The sequence below is a fragment of the Panthera pardus genome, unplaced genomic scaffold, assembly GCF_024362965.1.
Source record: "Panthera pardus isolate Hobbes unplaced genomic scaffold, ASM2436296v1 HiC_scaffold_3, whole genome shotgun sequence".
Taxonomy (NCBI): domain Eukaryota; kingdom Metazoa; phylum Chordata; class Mammalia; order Carnivora; family Felidae; genus Panthera; species Panthera pardus.
In genome coordinates, this window is record NW_026526876.1 from 27,206,878 (window position 1) to 27,221,672 (window position 14,795).

Below are 14,795 nucleotides of genomic sequence, written 5' to 3' on the forward strand. Positions count from 1 at the left end.
ATTTAAAAACAGAATGAGTTCCAGTTCTTGCTGAATTGGACCTTTGCAAATAATTATAGGGGTACCTGGGTGGCTCGTCTGTTAAGTATCCAACTCTTGATTTTGGCTCAGGTCATGATCTCATGGTTTGTGAGTTTAAGCCCTGTGTTGAGCTCTGTGCTGACAGTACAGTCTGCTTGGGATTCTCTCTCTCCCTCTCTCTCAGCCCCTCCCCTGCTCATGCTCTCTCTCTCCCCCTCTCAAAATAAACATTAAAAAAATAATTATACATATTCGTAACACTTTTTGAGAAATGAAGAAAAGTATGCTAGAATACTAATTTTAAAAAATATATATCCCTTTCTAGTAATTTTATATACTTTTATATGTGTATATTTTTTATGGTTTTGGTTCAGTGAATGTAAAATTTTTGTTTTCCTTCACTTACTGTAACCATTATTAGTGTTCAAGGGGTGAATTATATCAATATATCAAAACTTGATTATTGGACGGTTAAGTCATTTTTTTTGCTATTATAACATTGAAAGTTGTAAGCATTTTTGGACACTTAGCTTTATCCTTTTCTTGGAGTGTTACCTTAGGAAAAGATATCCCAGAGGTGCCTGGGTGGCTCACTCTGTTGAGCGTCCGACTTTGGCTCAGGTCATGATCTCACAGCCAGTGAGTTCAGGTCCTGCATCGGGCTCTGTGCTGACAGCTGAGAGCCTGGAGCCTGCTTTGGAGTCTGCGTTTCCCTCTCTGCCCCTCTCCTGTTCATTATCTGTGTTTCAAAAAATAAAATGTTAAAAAAAAATCTACCAAATTGAGATGACTGATTCAAGTTTATAAATCTTTTCCCTGTTACGTTTAAAACTGTTACTCCGTTCTTCCCATGTCTTGTGAAGTTTTTCTTTTTTTGTTATAATATAAAAATAGAGAAGATAAGGAACACCCATAATATGCCATCATTGTTATTAGCTTGATGTATATACCTTTTCTGTTATTTTTAATGAGATTATACTGTGCAGAACTTTAAATAACCTGTTTTAATCTGTCCTAAACATCTTTCGTTGTTGCTGTTGTTGTTCATAGATTTATTTCTAAAGCATTTTTGAAAGAGTGGGCTTTTTTTAATGTTTTTAAAATTTATATATTTTTTTATTTTGAGAGAGAGTGCAAGCTGGCGGGTGGGGGGCAGAGAGAAGAGAGAGAGAATCCCAAGCAGGCTCTGCAGTGTCAGCTTAGAGCCTGATGCGGGGCTTGATTCCGTAAACAATGAGATCATGACCTGAGCAAAAATCAAGAGCCAGACACTTAACTGACTGAGCCACCTAGGTCCCCCATTTCTATAGCATTTTCAATGTTGTATAGTAGTCCATGGTGGGCAAATAATTAATGTAGCCAGTCGATTATTGCTGTTTATTTAGATTGTTTCTGATGTTTTAGTGCTAATGAACAGCGCTCTTATAAACATAGTACTTCTGTGACTCCTTATATTGCTAGAATTAGACCATTTAAAAACACAAACCCACCTAGAAATTGCTTAGGTGTCTTGTAATATAGCATTCTGGAGCTGAAGCTCATGAAATCCTTAATTTTGAGCCTTAATATTATTCTAAACAATGCTAATGAGAAAGTACATCGTTTTTACAGTGATTATACATTGGTAAGCATTTCACTTAGCTTTTCTGTATAAAAACTGGTTAATGTTTTCTAGTACAACTTTCATATAACATTTTGCTTATATTCACCGAAGAGAGGTGTATTACCATGTTGTCACCTATAAATGATACTCATATAAAGGAGTGATGTGTTGAACTTTCTGATTTTTCAAAAGTTTTACAGAACTGGATGATTTTAGAATTTTGAGATCCTTCCTAGAATGAAGGGTCTTAAAATATCATACTTTATGTAGTAACTATTTAGGAAGTTAGGTTATAGTTGGGGTACCGGGTGGCTCAGTCAGTTAAGCATCTGACTTCGGCTCAGGTCATGATCTCACAGTTCATGAGTTCGAGCCCCACGTTGGGCTCTGCGCTGATGGTGCAAAGCCTGCTTGGGATTCCCTCCCCTCGCCCTTCCCCCCGCCCCTCTTTCTCGCTCTCTCTCTGCCCCTCCCACCCCCTTGTATGAGTTCTCTTTCTTTTTCTCTCTCTCAAGAGAAATAGACGTTAAAAAAAAAAAAAAAAGTTTGGTTATAGTCAAATTTGCCTGTTCCTTTCTATCTTTGAGGAGAATTACCAAAAATAGAATTAAAGAATATTAAAGCAGCAAGGAAGGACTTCAGGCTTATCAGTTAGCCTAGCTTCCTCATTATTTAGATTGGGATTATGTAAACTTTTAGGATTTTAAGTGTTTTGTTCAAGGTCACAGTGCTAAACTAGGTATTAGAGCCTGGTCTAGAGTTTACGTCTCTTGCTTCCAAATTTATAGTGGTAGTTTTACACCACACTAGATACTGATGTAGGGTTTTGACTTATGGAATCTAAGTGTTGCCCTGTTGCCAGAATCTGGTGTGTTTTGTTAAGTATTTTAAAGATGGGTCAAGAATTAAACCCAAATTGATATGAACTTTTCCAGTTCTTCTGTATGTGAATATACCTTTAATGCCTCTCTTAAGTATAGTAGGAGGCTTGCATTGCCCCATTACAATGGGCAGAAAGGATTTAGACTCCCCTCCATGAACATGATAAAGCATAGAAAATCATAAAATTCTAATATCACTCCTAAAGGGAAACATCTCATGGAAAAAGAAAATATAGAATTTATTAGAAGCTAAAGAATCCATTCTAAAGTATTAAGATAAGCCAGATGTCTTTAAATATACATATTTTAAATTGTAGAAAATCTTTCTGGTAATTATTCTTAGTAATTTTTTTGTTGTGTTATAGTAAGTCTTCAGTCCAGAGACCGGATAGGCACAGGAGGACAAGTTGTGGACTGCAGTCGTTTATTTGATAATGATTTACCAGATGGGTAAGCTGAAATCATTAGAGAAATGTGTTGATAATGTCCTTCAAATAATGACAAATAAGTTGACATTTATTGTATACTTTAGAAATTTGCTGATCAGTTCCAGAATCTAGATTTTCCTTGTACTTGGAAAATTAGCAAGGAACCTTGTCAAGTCAAATTTATAAAATAAACCATGAATCAAATGTGTTACATTTATTTTTTAAGAGTTTTGACTAGGAGACCATCAAATTTCTTGACAGATATCTCTGTCTTGTAAATACTATGTATTTAAAAGAACAACTTTTTTGCATGATTAAATTATTCAAAACAGGGCATATAAATGCTGAATCTGAGACATAACTCCATTTAGAGGGATGGAATAGAGATTTGTGGAGTAAAAATGACAAGAACATAGGAACATTTGTTGAGTATGTGTGTGTCAGATACCGTTGTAAGCATTTTATGTCATACGTTAGATCGTTTAACTCATATGCATGTGATTCTGGAATTAGACCATCCGGATTCCAGTCCTTCCTCTTCTGTTTACAAGCTTTATGGATTTAATCAGTTCATTTAACTTCTGTGAGCATTGGTTTATATTTACTTCTAGAAGAGGATGGTGATAATAGTGTATATGCCATAAATTGTGAGGATTAAATGAGATCATTCGTGTAAAGCACTTAGCACAATGTTTGCATATAGTAAGTGCTTAATATATAGTAATATATTTTATATTATAAATATATATAATATTAAGATAATATATATAAATGATCAGCTACTGTTATTACTCCTGCCACTACTGTTGTTACCCTCATTCATTCCACAGATTAAAAACACGGGGTCAGAGAAGTAAACTTGCCTTAAAGGCCACATAATGGATGGTAGACTGGAACACAGACTTAATTAAGCCTTGATTCCACATCTCATGCTTTTGATCACTGCTTTCTCTGTCTGATACTAGTGCTGACACTTTCTGACTTCATTTTTAACTTGAATGAGGTGTAGTTTACGTACAATGAATTATTTCAAGTATATAATTTTGAGTTTTGACTTCAATTATTTTTGATATGGAATTTTACATCCAAGTCAGGGTATTTGCTCACTTTGTTTAAATTCTTCAAAATTGCCATAATTTAATTCTATTTATACCTCACGTTAGCTCCTTGATCTATATGTTCACTTTTGTGGATGGGATGTAGATTTTGGTAATTTTGAAGGGGAAGTTTGGGACGAAATAACTAAACAGTGTTAAGAGATTACAACAACGCAAGGCTTATTTTTCTAAGCTTTTGGTTCTTTATCGTACTTTTTTTCCCATTTGTTTTTATGATGTATCCTTTAAAAACTTGGTGTACATTTTATAATACAGTCGTACATATGTATAATTTACAAATTAATTGATAAGTAATACTCCAGTACTGTATTCTGATTGTAATCACAGGAAAAGACCTCTTAGCATTTCTTTATTTCCTGGTTTTTATGGCCTCTAAACCTCTGCTTGGGTTTTGGTGGAAGTATTAATATTATTACATTTCTGTGGTCATTTGCCCTTTTCTTTTATTGTTGTTACATGCATTAAAAAGTTATTGAGGAGGAAGTACCAGTCTTTTTAAAAAATTAATTTGGATAGGCTAAATGTTTTAAAAAGTTTTATATGCTTTAATGTTAGATTTAATTTTAAAAGTTAGATGTGATTTTTATTTTTAGTATGGCATTTTTTTTTTTTTCCACTAAATTCTGAAGAAATAGTGTAATTTAGTTGAGCCTTAATGACATTATTGAAAAGTTCTGAGTTTGGCTGATGGAGAATGTTAGGCACACCTCAGTGTAAATATTGTAGAAGTTTCAGAATTCCAGAAGATACAGTGTACATTTTAAAAATAAGTTGAAAAACATTCCTGTATTCTGTGTAATGATTTTCAGTTTGTCATTCCTGATTTATAACAGCAGATGTCTTCCTGGCTCGGTTATTGCCTTAAAAACATTCTGTATCCACCTTCTTATTAATGCCTTATCTCTCAATTTTTATTTAAGCTGGGAAGAAAGGCGAACTGCCTCTGGAAGAATCCAGTATCTAAACCACATAACAAGAACTACACAGTGGGAACGCCCAACACGGTAAGAACATACAAATATCTTTCCCTGGTTGTGCTGTTTGCCTTCCTGAAGTTGTCACTTTCTGTTTATCTGTCAGTCTTACCAGATTTCCTTTCTTGGTTTATACTGCTCAAGATCAGTAGATCTTACAGCGAGTGCCATTATTATTTTTTTTTAATTTTTTAACGTTTATTTATTTTTGAGAGAGACAGAGTGTGAGCAGGGGAGGGGCAGAGAGAGAGGGAGACGCACGCTCTCTGGCTCTGAGCTGTCAGCACAGAGCCCGACGTGGGGCTCGAACCCAAGAACCGTGAGATCATGACCTGAGCTGAAGTCAGACGCTTCACCGACTGAGCCACCTGGGGACCCCTAGCAAGTGCCATTATTATTTTCAAAAAGTAATTTTCGATGAAGGTTGTTTAGCAAGTCATCCTGTTATTGCAGCTCTAGGGCCTGTGAAGGTAATTAGTAAGTATTGATTAAATAAGTTAACTGAATAAATTGAGAAGCCATCTCATTTCTGGGACTGTTAAAAATTTTTTTGAGTCTGTTATTGAATGGCTGTAAGAGAATATATATACCGGATCTTCATTTGTTCAGTCATGTAGGGGTATGATTATATCATTATATTACATCTAGTAAGGTCTGTGATCAAGATAAGAATGCAGATGCTCTGAGACCATAGGGAGGGCCCCTAACTTAGAGCAGGGAGCAAGGGGATGGTAGAAATTGCAAAGGAAAACTCTGAAGGAGGGGAATTTCTGAACTAAATCCTGAAGAATGTTCGAATTTAACCAGGTGAGGGGAAGGCGATAAAAAGTGTTCAGAACGGTGGTAACCGTGATCATTCAGTTCACCAAATGGTTCTATGCCAGGCACTGTGCTCATCATTTGCTCTGTTACCAGGGAACGAGGCCGAACAGCCTTCATGGAGCTTAATGTGTAGAGACATGAGGAAGTAAGAGAATTTTTGGAAATTCCAAGAAAGTACTTTTTAAAGTAACTGATAATGAATAGGATAAGTGGCTGAATTTCCTTTTTTGCTTTTAAAGTCAGAACAGAGTTTATTTGCCACTTCTAGTGAGTGTTTGTTTAGCCCTCCACCCCCTTTTCCTAAGCAGGTCTGGCACCAGACATAGATCATCAAATGGTTCTCTAAGTTATACCCACTTTTATTTATTGGGGATTGATTGCCGAACTCATTAAGTCACAGTTTTCCCTATTATATTTTGATTCTCAGGTAAAAGCTTAGCTCACGTTGGCATTTTAAAAGATGCTTGAGAGTTGTATTTCTAGTATTAAACTGCCAAGGATTTTACTGAAGTCCAAGAACATTTTACTGTATCTGAGTGTAAATGAATGTGTACCTGTGTCAGTGCTTTAGTGAAGTCCATTTCCTTCTAACTCCTTTAACTGATGAAATTCACTTTAATTTCCACCAGTATAAAGTTGATTGTGGTTGTAAATGTTAGTTTAAAAATTAACTCTTGGGGCACCTGGCTGGCTTAGTTGGTTAAGTGTCTGCCTTTGGCTCAGGTCATGATCTCACGGTTTGTGGGTTCGAGCCCTGCATCAGGGTCTGTGCTGACAGCTCAGAGCCTGGAGCCTGTTTCAGGTTCTGTGTCTCCCTCCCTCTCTGCCCCTCCCCTGCTCGTGCTCTCTATCAAAAATAAATAAACATTTAAAAAAAAAATTAACTCTTGATTATCCTCTTACATTTTGGATTACATACCAGTATACTGGAAGTTCTTTGAAGAGTCACATCATCATCTTTATTCATTGTGTGTGTGTGTGTGTGTGTGTGTGTGTGTGTGTGTGTGTGTGTGTGTGTGTATGCCAAGCACTGTTCCAGGTACAGAGGATATATATAGTGGGAAATGAACCAGGCAGACTTTCTTCTCTCAGTAAATATTCTAGTAAGGGAAAACAAGGGTACAGATTTAAAAAAAAGTGTCAAATAATTGCTATGCTGAGAAACTAGGGTGATGTACTTACCAAATGCCTGGGTGACTACTTTAGGATTGAAGGTCAGGAAAGACCTCTCAGACATTTAAGCTTAAGCTATGATTTGAATGACCAGGAGGAGCCTGTCTGGCCTAGGGAGAATAAGAGAAAAAAGCTTTTGAGGTGGGAGGAAGAGCTCCTTTCCAGCACTAAAGGTAAACTGATCTTGGCAAGTTCAGGGAACAGGAAGAATGTCCAGAAGTGGAGTGAGAGAAAGGTGGGAAGTCAGATCTGAGAGGCAGGCCGAGGCTAAGTCAGGTAATGCTTTGTAAACTAGTACTCACATCTGTAAATATATGTGGATTTTGTATACAATGTAATTAAAATCAGTATAAAATGATTTCAATAAATAACTGACCTTCTGCTTTATCATATGAGTTTGTACTTAGAGGTGTCAGGTTTACTTTGATTCAGAGTTCTTGAAATCATTCTATTTGCATTGATCACTCCATTTCCTTGTGATTGTCCCTGCAGTACATATGTCGTCTAGAGAACTCTACTTTCGATATCGCACTTGGGTAACTTTTTTTTCCCTGTTACTTTTCAATAGACCAGCATCTGAATATTCTAGTCCCGGCAGACCTCTTAGCTGCTTTGTTGATGAGAACACTCCAATTAGTGGAACAAATGGTGCAACGTGTGGACAGTCTTCGGATCCCAGACTGGCCGAGAGGAGAGTCCGGTCACAACGACATAGAAATTACATGAGCAGGACACATTTACATACTCCTCCAGACCTACCAGAAGGCTATGGTATGACTAGCAGAGGAAAAAATAAAGTGTGATTTACTGATTTCAGCTTGCTAAGAAAGCCAGAAAATCAGCCGTAAAGAAGTTATTAATCTGGGTTTAGGGATTCGGCATGAAAATAAGTGTGTAAAACCTCCCAATCTGAAAAGTCTTTGAAGTGGTAGCGGACGGCCCGCCCAGCGGTTTGACTTGGGCTGGTCATTTAACCTCAACCCTTTGGCACTTACTTTATAAAGAAATGAGGTGAGTGACACCTCTCCTGGTCACAAAGCTGTTGCTAAGAGTACACGGAACAACGTGAGATTACTTTGCCAATAGGCACAATGTAAAGGTACGATGGTAGAGTTATCGATGATGATAATCTGAAGGCAGACCCACAGTGTGATTTTCTAGACCTGCATATTTAGAAGTGACTTCGAAAGCATATTTCTGACGGTATCTGTATATTTGTGTGGTCTATAATTTTGGATCATCTGAATGATTTGGGTTCGTGTTGGAAATGACTTAGTCACTTCTATGTTTGTATAAAATTATTATAGTCTTATATAATTTCCTAAATTGTAGAATTTCACATGGAAGATGACTTAAATCTTCTAGTTGAATACAGAACTTTCTAAAGTAGCCACAACTTGTGAATGCTCTTGTAGATACTATGAACTTGTCTTTTCCTTTCTTGCTCAAAGTTAACCAAAGGAATTACATCCTCGCCCTCTCAGCTGCCTGCAGATAAACCATTCTGGGCTGATGGTGACACCTAATGACCAACATTGGGAATCGCCTGATCTAACTTGTATTTTCTTTTTCCTCTACAGTATGTTGTAAACTGTTCTGCAAATGCAGAATTCTAGCTTTATTTTTTAAATATATTTGAACTCTTTAAAAAAACCAATTTGTCCATTAATTGTGCTGTGCTACACAGTTTAATGACCCAGGTAGCACAGTGATGAGAGCATATGGACTTGGGAGACAGACCTGGGTTTATATCCTGGCTTTGCCACATGTTAGTTGTGTGACACTGGGCACATTAATTTCTCTGAGCCTCAACTTATCTTCCACAGAATGGGGAAATTGATAGTCCCAACCATGTAGGTTCGTTGCAAGAGAGGAGGGGTGATTGCATGTGAAGTGTCTGACACAAGGTCCAGCACAGGAAGCACTTAGTAAACTCTGGCTGTTATTATTAATGTTCAGACCCTAGAATAAAGTATCTTCTGTCATTTCTCTGTAATTGAGATTATAAGGCAAGCTGTTTGGAGTGGGGTGGTTATATTTTTATTTTACTTGTGTGATTTGAATTAAAAACAAATTTTGTACACCTGAAACCTAGGAGTAAAGTGGGCGCCAGGGCTGAAGTTTTTGCAGCTGTCATCTATCACCGATTTTAGACATTTTTATGTTTATAATTTTAAGAAGCATAAACTTTAAATTGATTGACTTTATTGTAGGCTTATGAACAAAGGCATACTGATAAATAGTAGTAGTTTCACCATTTCATATGTTAGAATTTTTCATTAGATTTTGTTTAAAGACAAGTGGTTCTGTTGCTTAAAAACACAAATAGACTAAAAACCACTGTTGAAGAAACTCTTCAGCAGATACCTCCTCTTTGCCCTGACTTCCTTATTCTCTTCCCAAGAGCTCGGAGTTCATTTTGCCTTTGACCTTTTTCTCCCCAGAATGCATGCCTGTTCTTTTAGTCCTTCTTTTTCCAGCTTGCTTATTTTTGTATCTTTGTCTATTTTTGACTATAGAGTGTCTCTCCTAGTGGAGTATTCCATCTTTTTGCCTTTGTTTGAGTCTAAATATAGTCTTGAGAATATACCTCTCTGAAGAAAAGAAAATACATAAGTTTTGGTATAAAATTAGGAATAATAAACAACTATTACCAGCCTGCAGACCCTTTGATAGCTTTTGCAAGTCCTGTCAGCATCTCCCACAGTTGGTTAGCCTCTTCCTCTGAGCTTTCTTTTGTTCCGCTCAGGCTCCACTTTAAGAAAAATAAAAGATCATTTCTTCATGTTTGTTTGGTTTAAATATTGGTACTGTGACAATCTTGTTTTCTGTTTTCCATAGCAACGTGTTTAGTATTTGAGCCACGTTGTAAATTTGTTGGATTTTAGATAGCTGGCCTCTGGCTCTCATCACCATTTATGAGGTTGTTTTCCAGGAGAAGATGTATTGAGTTGAGAAAAAAAATGATTTATAAAGCACTTTTTTTTTTTTTTTGGTAATATAGTAAATTGGTAATTTGGAGAATTTATTAATATCATTCTAGTATCTATAGCTGTCTTTGATTTGGACTTTCTGAATATGTTTTTATTAGTGTTTCTTAATTTTACAGAGCAGAGGACAACACAGCAAGGTCAGGTGTATTTCTTACATACTCAGACCGGTGTGAGCACGTGGCATGATCCAAGAGTGCCTAGGTAAGAATATATCCAAACACGCTTCACACCACTGGATCCCTGTTTTACCTGGGATTTCTTTGATTATTTAATTTTCAATTTGAAATGGTTTATGTAAAAGGCTGTTTGTGACAGTCGTTTCAGGTAACATTTAGTGGAAAGCCTTTCCTGTTTCTCTGGAGTCCCACCCCAGGGCCCTGCCCCTAACCAGCCCCCAGTCCTTCTACCCTCTCACCCTGAAAAAAATCAGGGTGAAAACATGGGTCTCTGTGAGTTTGAAAATTGACCTGGAGAATAACATAAACCTTAAAATTATACACCCCCCTCCTTTTTTTTTAAAGGGTAGCAAATTGATATTTTTATTTCTGGTTACGCTTTTTAAATTTATTTTTATTTTTTAAAAATGTTTGTTTATGTTTGAGAGAGAGAGACACAGCACGAATGGGGGAGGGGCAGAGAGGGAAAGAGAGAGACACAGAATCCAAAGCAGGCAGGCTCTGAGCTATCAGCACAGAGCCTTATGTGGGGCTCAAACTCATGAACTGAGAGATCACGACCTGAGCCGAAGTCAGACGCTTAACCTGCTGAGCCACCCAGGTGACCCTGGTTAGGCTTTTTAAAAAAAGGTTTATTTAATTTAACCTAATATGAGAATATTCAGTGTTCTCTTATGTATTCCTTAATCAACTTTTGTTTTAATGTATAAAGGAAATAACCTAAATTATATTAAAAAAATTTTTTTTAATGTTTATTTTTGAGAGAGAGGCAGAGTGCGAATTGGGGAGGGGCAGAGAGAGAGAGGAACAGAATCCAAAGCAATCTCCAGGCTCTGAACTGTCAGCACAGAGCCTGGTGCAGGACTGGGACTCATGAACCATGAGATCATGACCTGAGCCAAAATTGGACGCTTAACTGACTGAATCACCCAGGCGCCCCTTATTTATTTACTTAAAACTTTTGTCCTTTTTTTTTTCTTTTTTTTTTTTTTTTTTGGTATCAATTGGTACTATCGTGATTTTTCTTTTTTAATCTGTTAATATGACCGATTACATGGATAAGTTTTCAAATATTGAACCATTCTTGCACCCTTGAAATAAACCTCACTTGGTCATGGTGTCTCATGAATTAAATTTCTTTTAAATACCAGAACTTGGACATTTAAACTGTAGGCATTGTTGAATGCATTTACTAACCAAAATGTGAGCTATCTTTTAACTAAGAAGATGGAATGACACACAAGTCAATTTAGTAATTTGACATAACTTTTGTTACATCTTAGTATCAAATAATAAGTTTTCAAACACTATTTAGCTCTCAGAGGAGATATTATTTTCTAATGAACAGATGCAAAGTGTCAGGTAATTCAGCTGAAACTGCAAAAAAGTTGAGTTCTAAATTCTAAATCAGCTTGATAAGCCGCGCATACACTTTTGTGAGATGAAGATATTTTATATTTTAAGTGCAGCATTCCCCTCCTCCCAAAAAAAGACCTATGGAGGGGTCAAGAGATCTTTTTCTGCCTAAAGCTTGTACTCAGAGCTCTACTTGTCAAGCAGTCATGTATTTGAATCAAAAACAGATGTGACAAGCTGATGTTGGATTGCTTTGATACTCTGTATTTACAGTTGACCCTTGAACAATGCAGGGGTTAGGGGCACCGACCACCCGCACAGTTGAAAATCTGTGTGTGACTTCTGACTCTCCCAAAACTTTGCCAATAGCCCACTGTTGACTATAAGCCTTAACGATAGATTAACACATATTTTGTGTGCTATTTAAAGTAAGCTACAGAAAAAATGTTAAGGAAATCATAGGGAAGGGAAAACACACTTTATAGTAAGTACTGTACTGTAAAAAATCTGCATATGAGTGGAGCTGCACACTGTAAACCTGTATTATTCAGTGGTTAACTGGTATTTATAAATGAAGCTATTATAATGTAAATGTTTTACGTTGTGATACAGCTTAATTAGAATCTTTCAAGGTGGCAACCAAAGAATGTGTTTTATCATTAATTATTCTATCAAGGTTGTCATTTCTGTGTCTTGATGATAAAAACTGTTTAAAAAAATAGTGGGGGAGAAATTTTTGTTTTGTTAATAAGCTCACTGAAAAGAAATCCAAGGGCCTAACTTTGAGAAACAAGAGTTTTGTTATGTAACTTATGAAAAGAAGTGTTTTGGAGTCTGTGTATACAATTGTAGGTCAATAATGAGCTTTTCTATAAAGTTATTTAAAATCATTGGCAGGAAATGTATAGAAGAAAAATGATTGTGTTTTTTTTTTAACTAAATTATTTATAGTGAGAAAGTTGATCTTTTGAGTTATCTGTTGAAAGAAAAGTGTGGAAGCTGGCATCAGAAGTTGAGAGAGATCTTGTTACCAGTGTTGGTAATGTTTCTTATTCCTAAGGAAACGTCAGTTTTTCATTAACGAGTAAAGGGTTTCTATAAAGGTTTGAGAATATTTTGAGTATCGAATAATGACTTTATAAAATAGTGCTCTGGGTTATTTTTCTTTAGTTTCTGTGTTCTAAGTTGTTAACCCTAAATATGTGTATCATATCTTTTGGAGGATCCTTTAAGTAAATATGCCTTTTGTGTGGAGAATCTTGTATCAAAGCAGATTATTATTATTTAGGTCGATTATTTAGGTTATATTAAAAAACCTGTTCAAAGACGTTTATAAAGTAGTATAACTCAGACACTTTTATTTAAAGGTACCCAATAAACTTAGATTTATCTGAGAAGTCCCATTTCATCATCTTTGGCGTTTCCCTTTAACACAGTGATGAATGCCTTGTTGTTCATTACTCTGCACACGATGTAGTCTTGCAGTCCAGATCGGTATTTTTATGGCTGCATAACATTCCATTTTTCTTTAATCATCTCCCGATTGGACATAAAGATTGCTTCCAGTTAGCTTCCTTCTCTTTTAATCCATTCTTTAGAGCTCTTCCACGTATGACTATGAATTTATAAAATTCTGAATAAAATGATTATATAATTTTCACTTTATGTCATTTGGTTTTGTAAACCAAATTCTGCATTATATCAAAAGAATTATTCATTCTTTGATTTTAGTAATCACTTTTCATTTCTAAAAATTCTGTGAAAAAAATCCATGTGTTTAATTGTTCCTTTTTTAAGTTTATTTTTTTTGAGAGAGAGAGAGAGAGCGTGTAGGAGAGGGGCAGAGAGAGAGAGAGAAAGGGAGAGAGAGAATCCTAAGCAGGCCCTGTGCTGTTAGCATGGAGCCCAACACGGGGCTCAATCTCAGGAATGTGAGATTATGACCTGAATGGGAATCTAGTCGGATGCTTAACTGACAGCCGCCCAGTCGCCCCACCCAATTTTATAAAATTATTACTAAACGTTGCATAGCCTAGCCATTCTGTTTGATGTAATTTTGTGGTTTATTGTTTCCACTCACTCTTAATCATCATGTCTTCGTTCAGGAGTATGTGGTGCTCTTGGTGAGTTTGTTTGATCTTAAGTGGTTGGAGGTCTGTGGACCTAAAGTGGGAAATGAGGAAGTTTTCGTGGACTCATTTCATCTCCCTTTTGAGTTCTCAGTGTAGTAGGGAAGTTCCAGATTTCCTTTTCCAAACTTGCTGCTGGCCTGGGGCTGAATTTCCCAGTTAACTACTCTCTGACAGCCCCGCCCCCAGCTGATGGCACCAGCTCAAGTCCCTTTTTTTTTTTTTTTTTTTTTTTTTTTTTTTTTTAATTTGAGGAGGATCCTTGAAACTTTTCCTCCTCTTTGGAGACTGGCGTTTTTATCTAAGCTTCAGTTTGTAGCAGAAGAGTCTCTTGGAGCACCTGTAAGCACAAGTCAGATCACTGTTGCGACAAATCTATGGGTGCTTATGTGTGTCTGCCATTATGTTTCACCTTGACCAAGAAGAGGTTATTTCAGGAAAAATCTTTTTCTAGTTTAACTTTTAAAACACAATTTTGATGAGATTTATCAGTATAATTATCTGTTACAGTTTAAGTTTACATTAGACGCGTTTTTATCTTATTCTTTAAGGTCCTGTGAATCTTTGTTTACATACAGTAGTACTTTAAGAATGTGTGGTACAGTAACAATGGTCTTTGATCCATTAAAAGCCTTTCTGCTTTTTTTTACTGTATCAGTAAGCATTAGAGCATTCTTCCCTGGGTGTCTTAAACAGGTTCTTCATTCACTAGCTTTATAGCTTTCAAAATTCCCAGTGGAGCAGTTTTCCCTTCAAATATACACTGTGATTATTTTCAGGATCTGTAAATTAAATAACGTTTCCAGTTTTGCTTTGTTAGAAATTAATATGGAATAAACATTTATTTATACAAATTTGATGGTGCAATAAAGAAAAATAATTGAAGGGAGAGTTTAGAGAACATTTCATTCCTTATGTCACTGACATTTGTAAAACAATATTTTGTCAGACAAGTATTGAAGTATAGTTTATGTTGGCAAATGTTGTGATTGCTTTTATATTAATTTGAAATCTGTATTACATTAAGGCCCAGGAATGAACTTACTAAAAATGGAGGCTATGTGATAAGTTCCTGAGCCATTTATGAATTGGGTTTTGAATATGCAAGTTTGTTAAACCAT

The 14,795-nt window shown here is 36.1% G+C and overlaps 1 protein-coding gene across 2 annotated transcripts in view; it reads left to right on the top strand.

Moving 5' to 3' along the window:
* Positions 1-14,795, top strand: part of SMURF2 (SMAD specific E3 ubiquitin protein ligase 2) — a 116,341-nt gene that overhangs the window by 80,574 nt on the left and 20,972 nt on the right. For both annotated transcript variants that reach the window (XM_019466513.2, XM_019466515.2), the window contains exons 6-9: positions 2,871-2,955; positions 4,972-5,055; positions 7,589-7,791; positions 10,130-10,214. In XM_019466513.2, the coding sequence (XP_019322058.1) occupies positions 2,871-2,955; positions 4,972-5,055; positions 7,589-7,791; positions 10,130-10,214 (457 nt within the window). The remainder of the gene's footprint in view (positions 1-2,870; positions 2,956-4,971; positions 5,056-7,588; positions 7,792-10,129; positions 10,215-14,795) is intronic.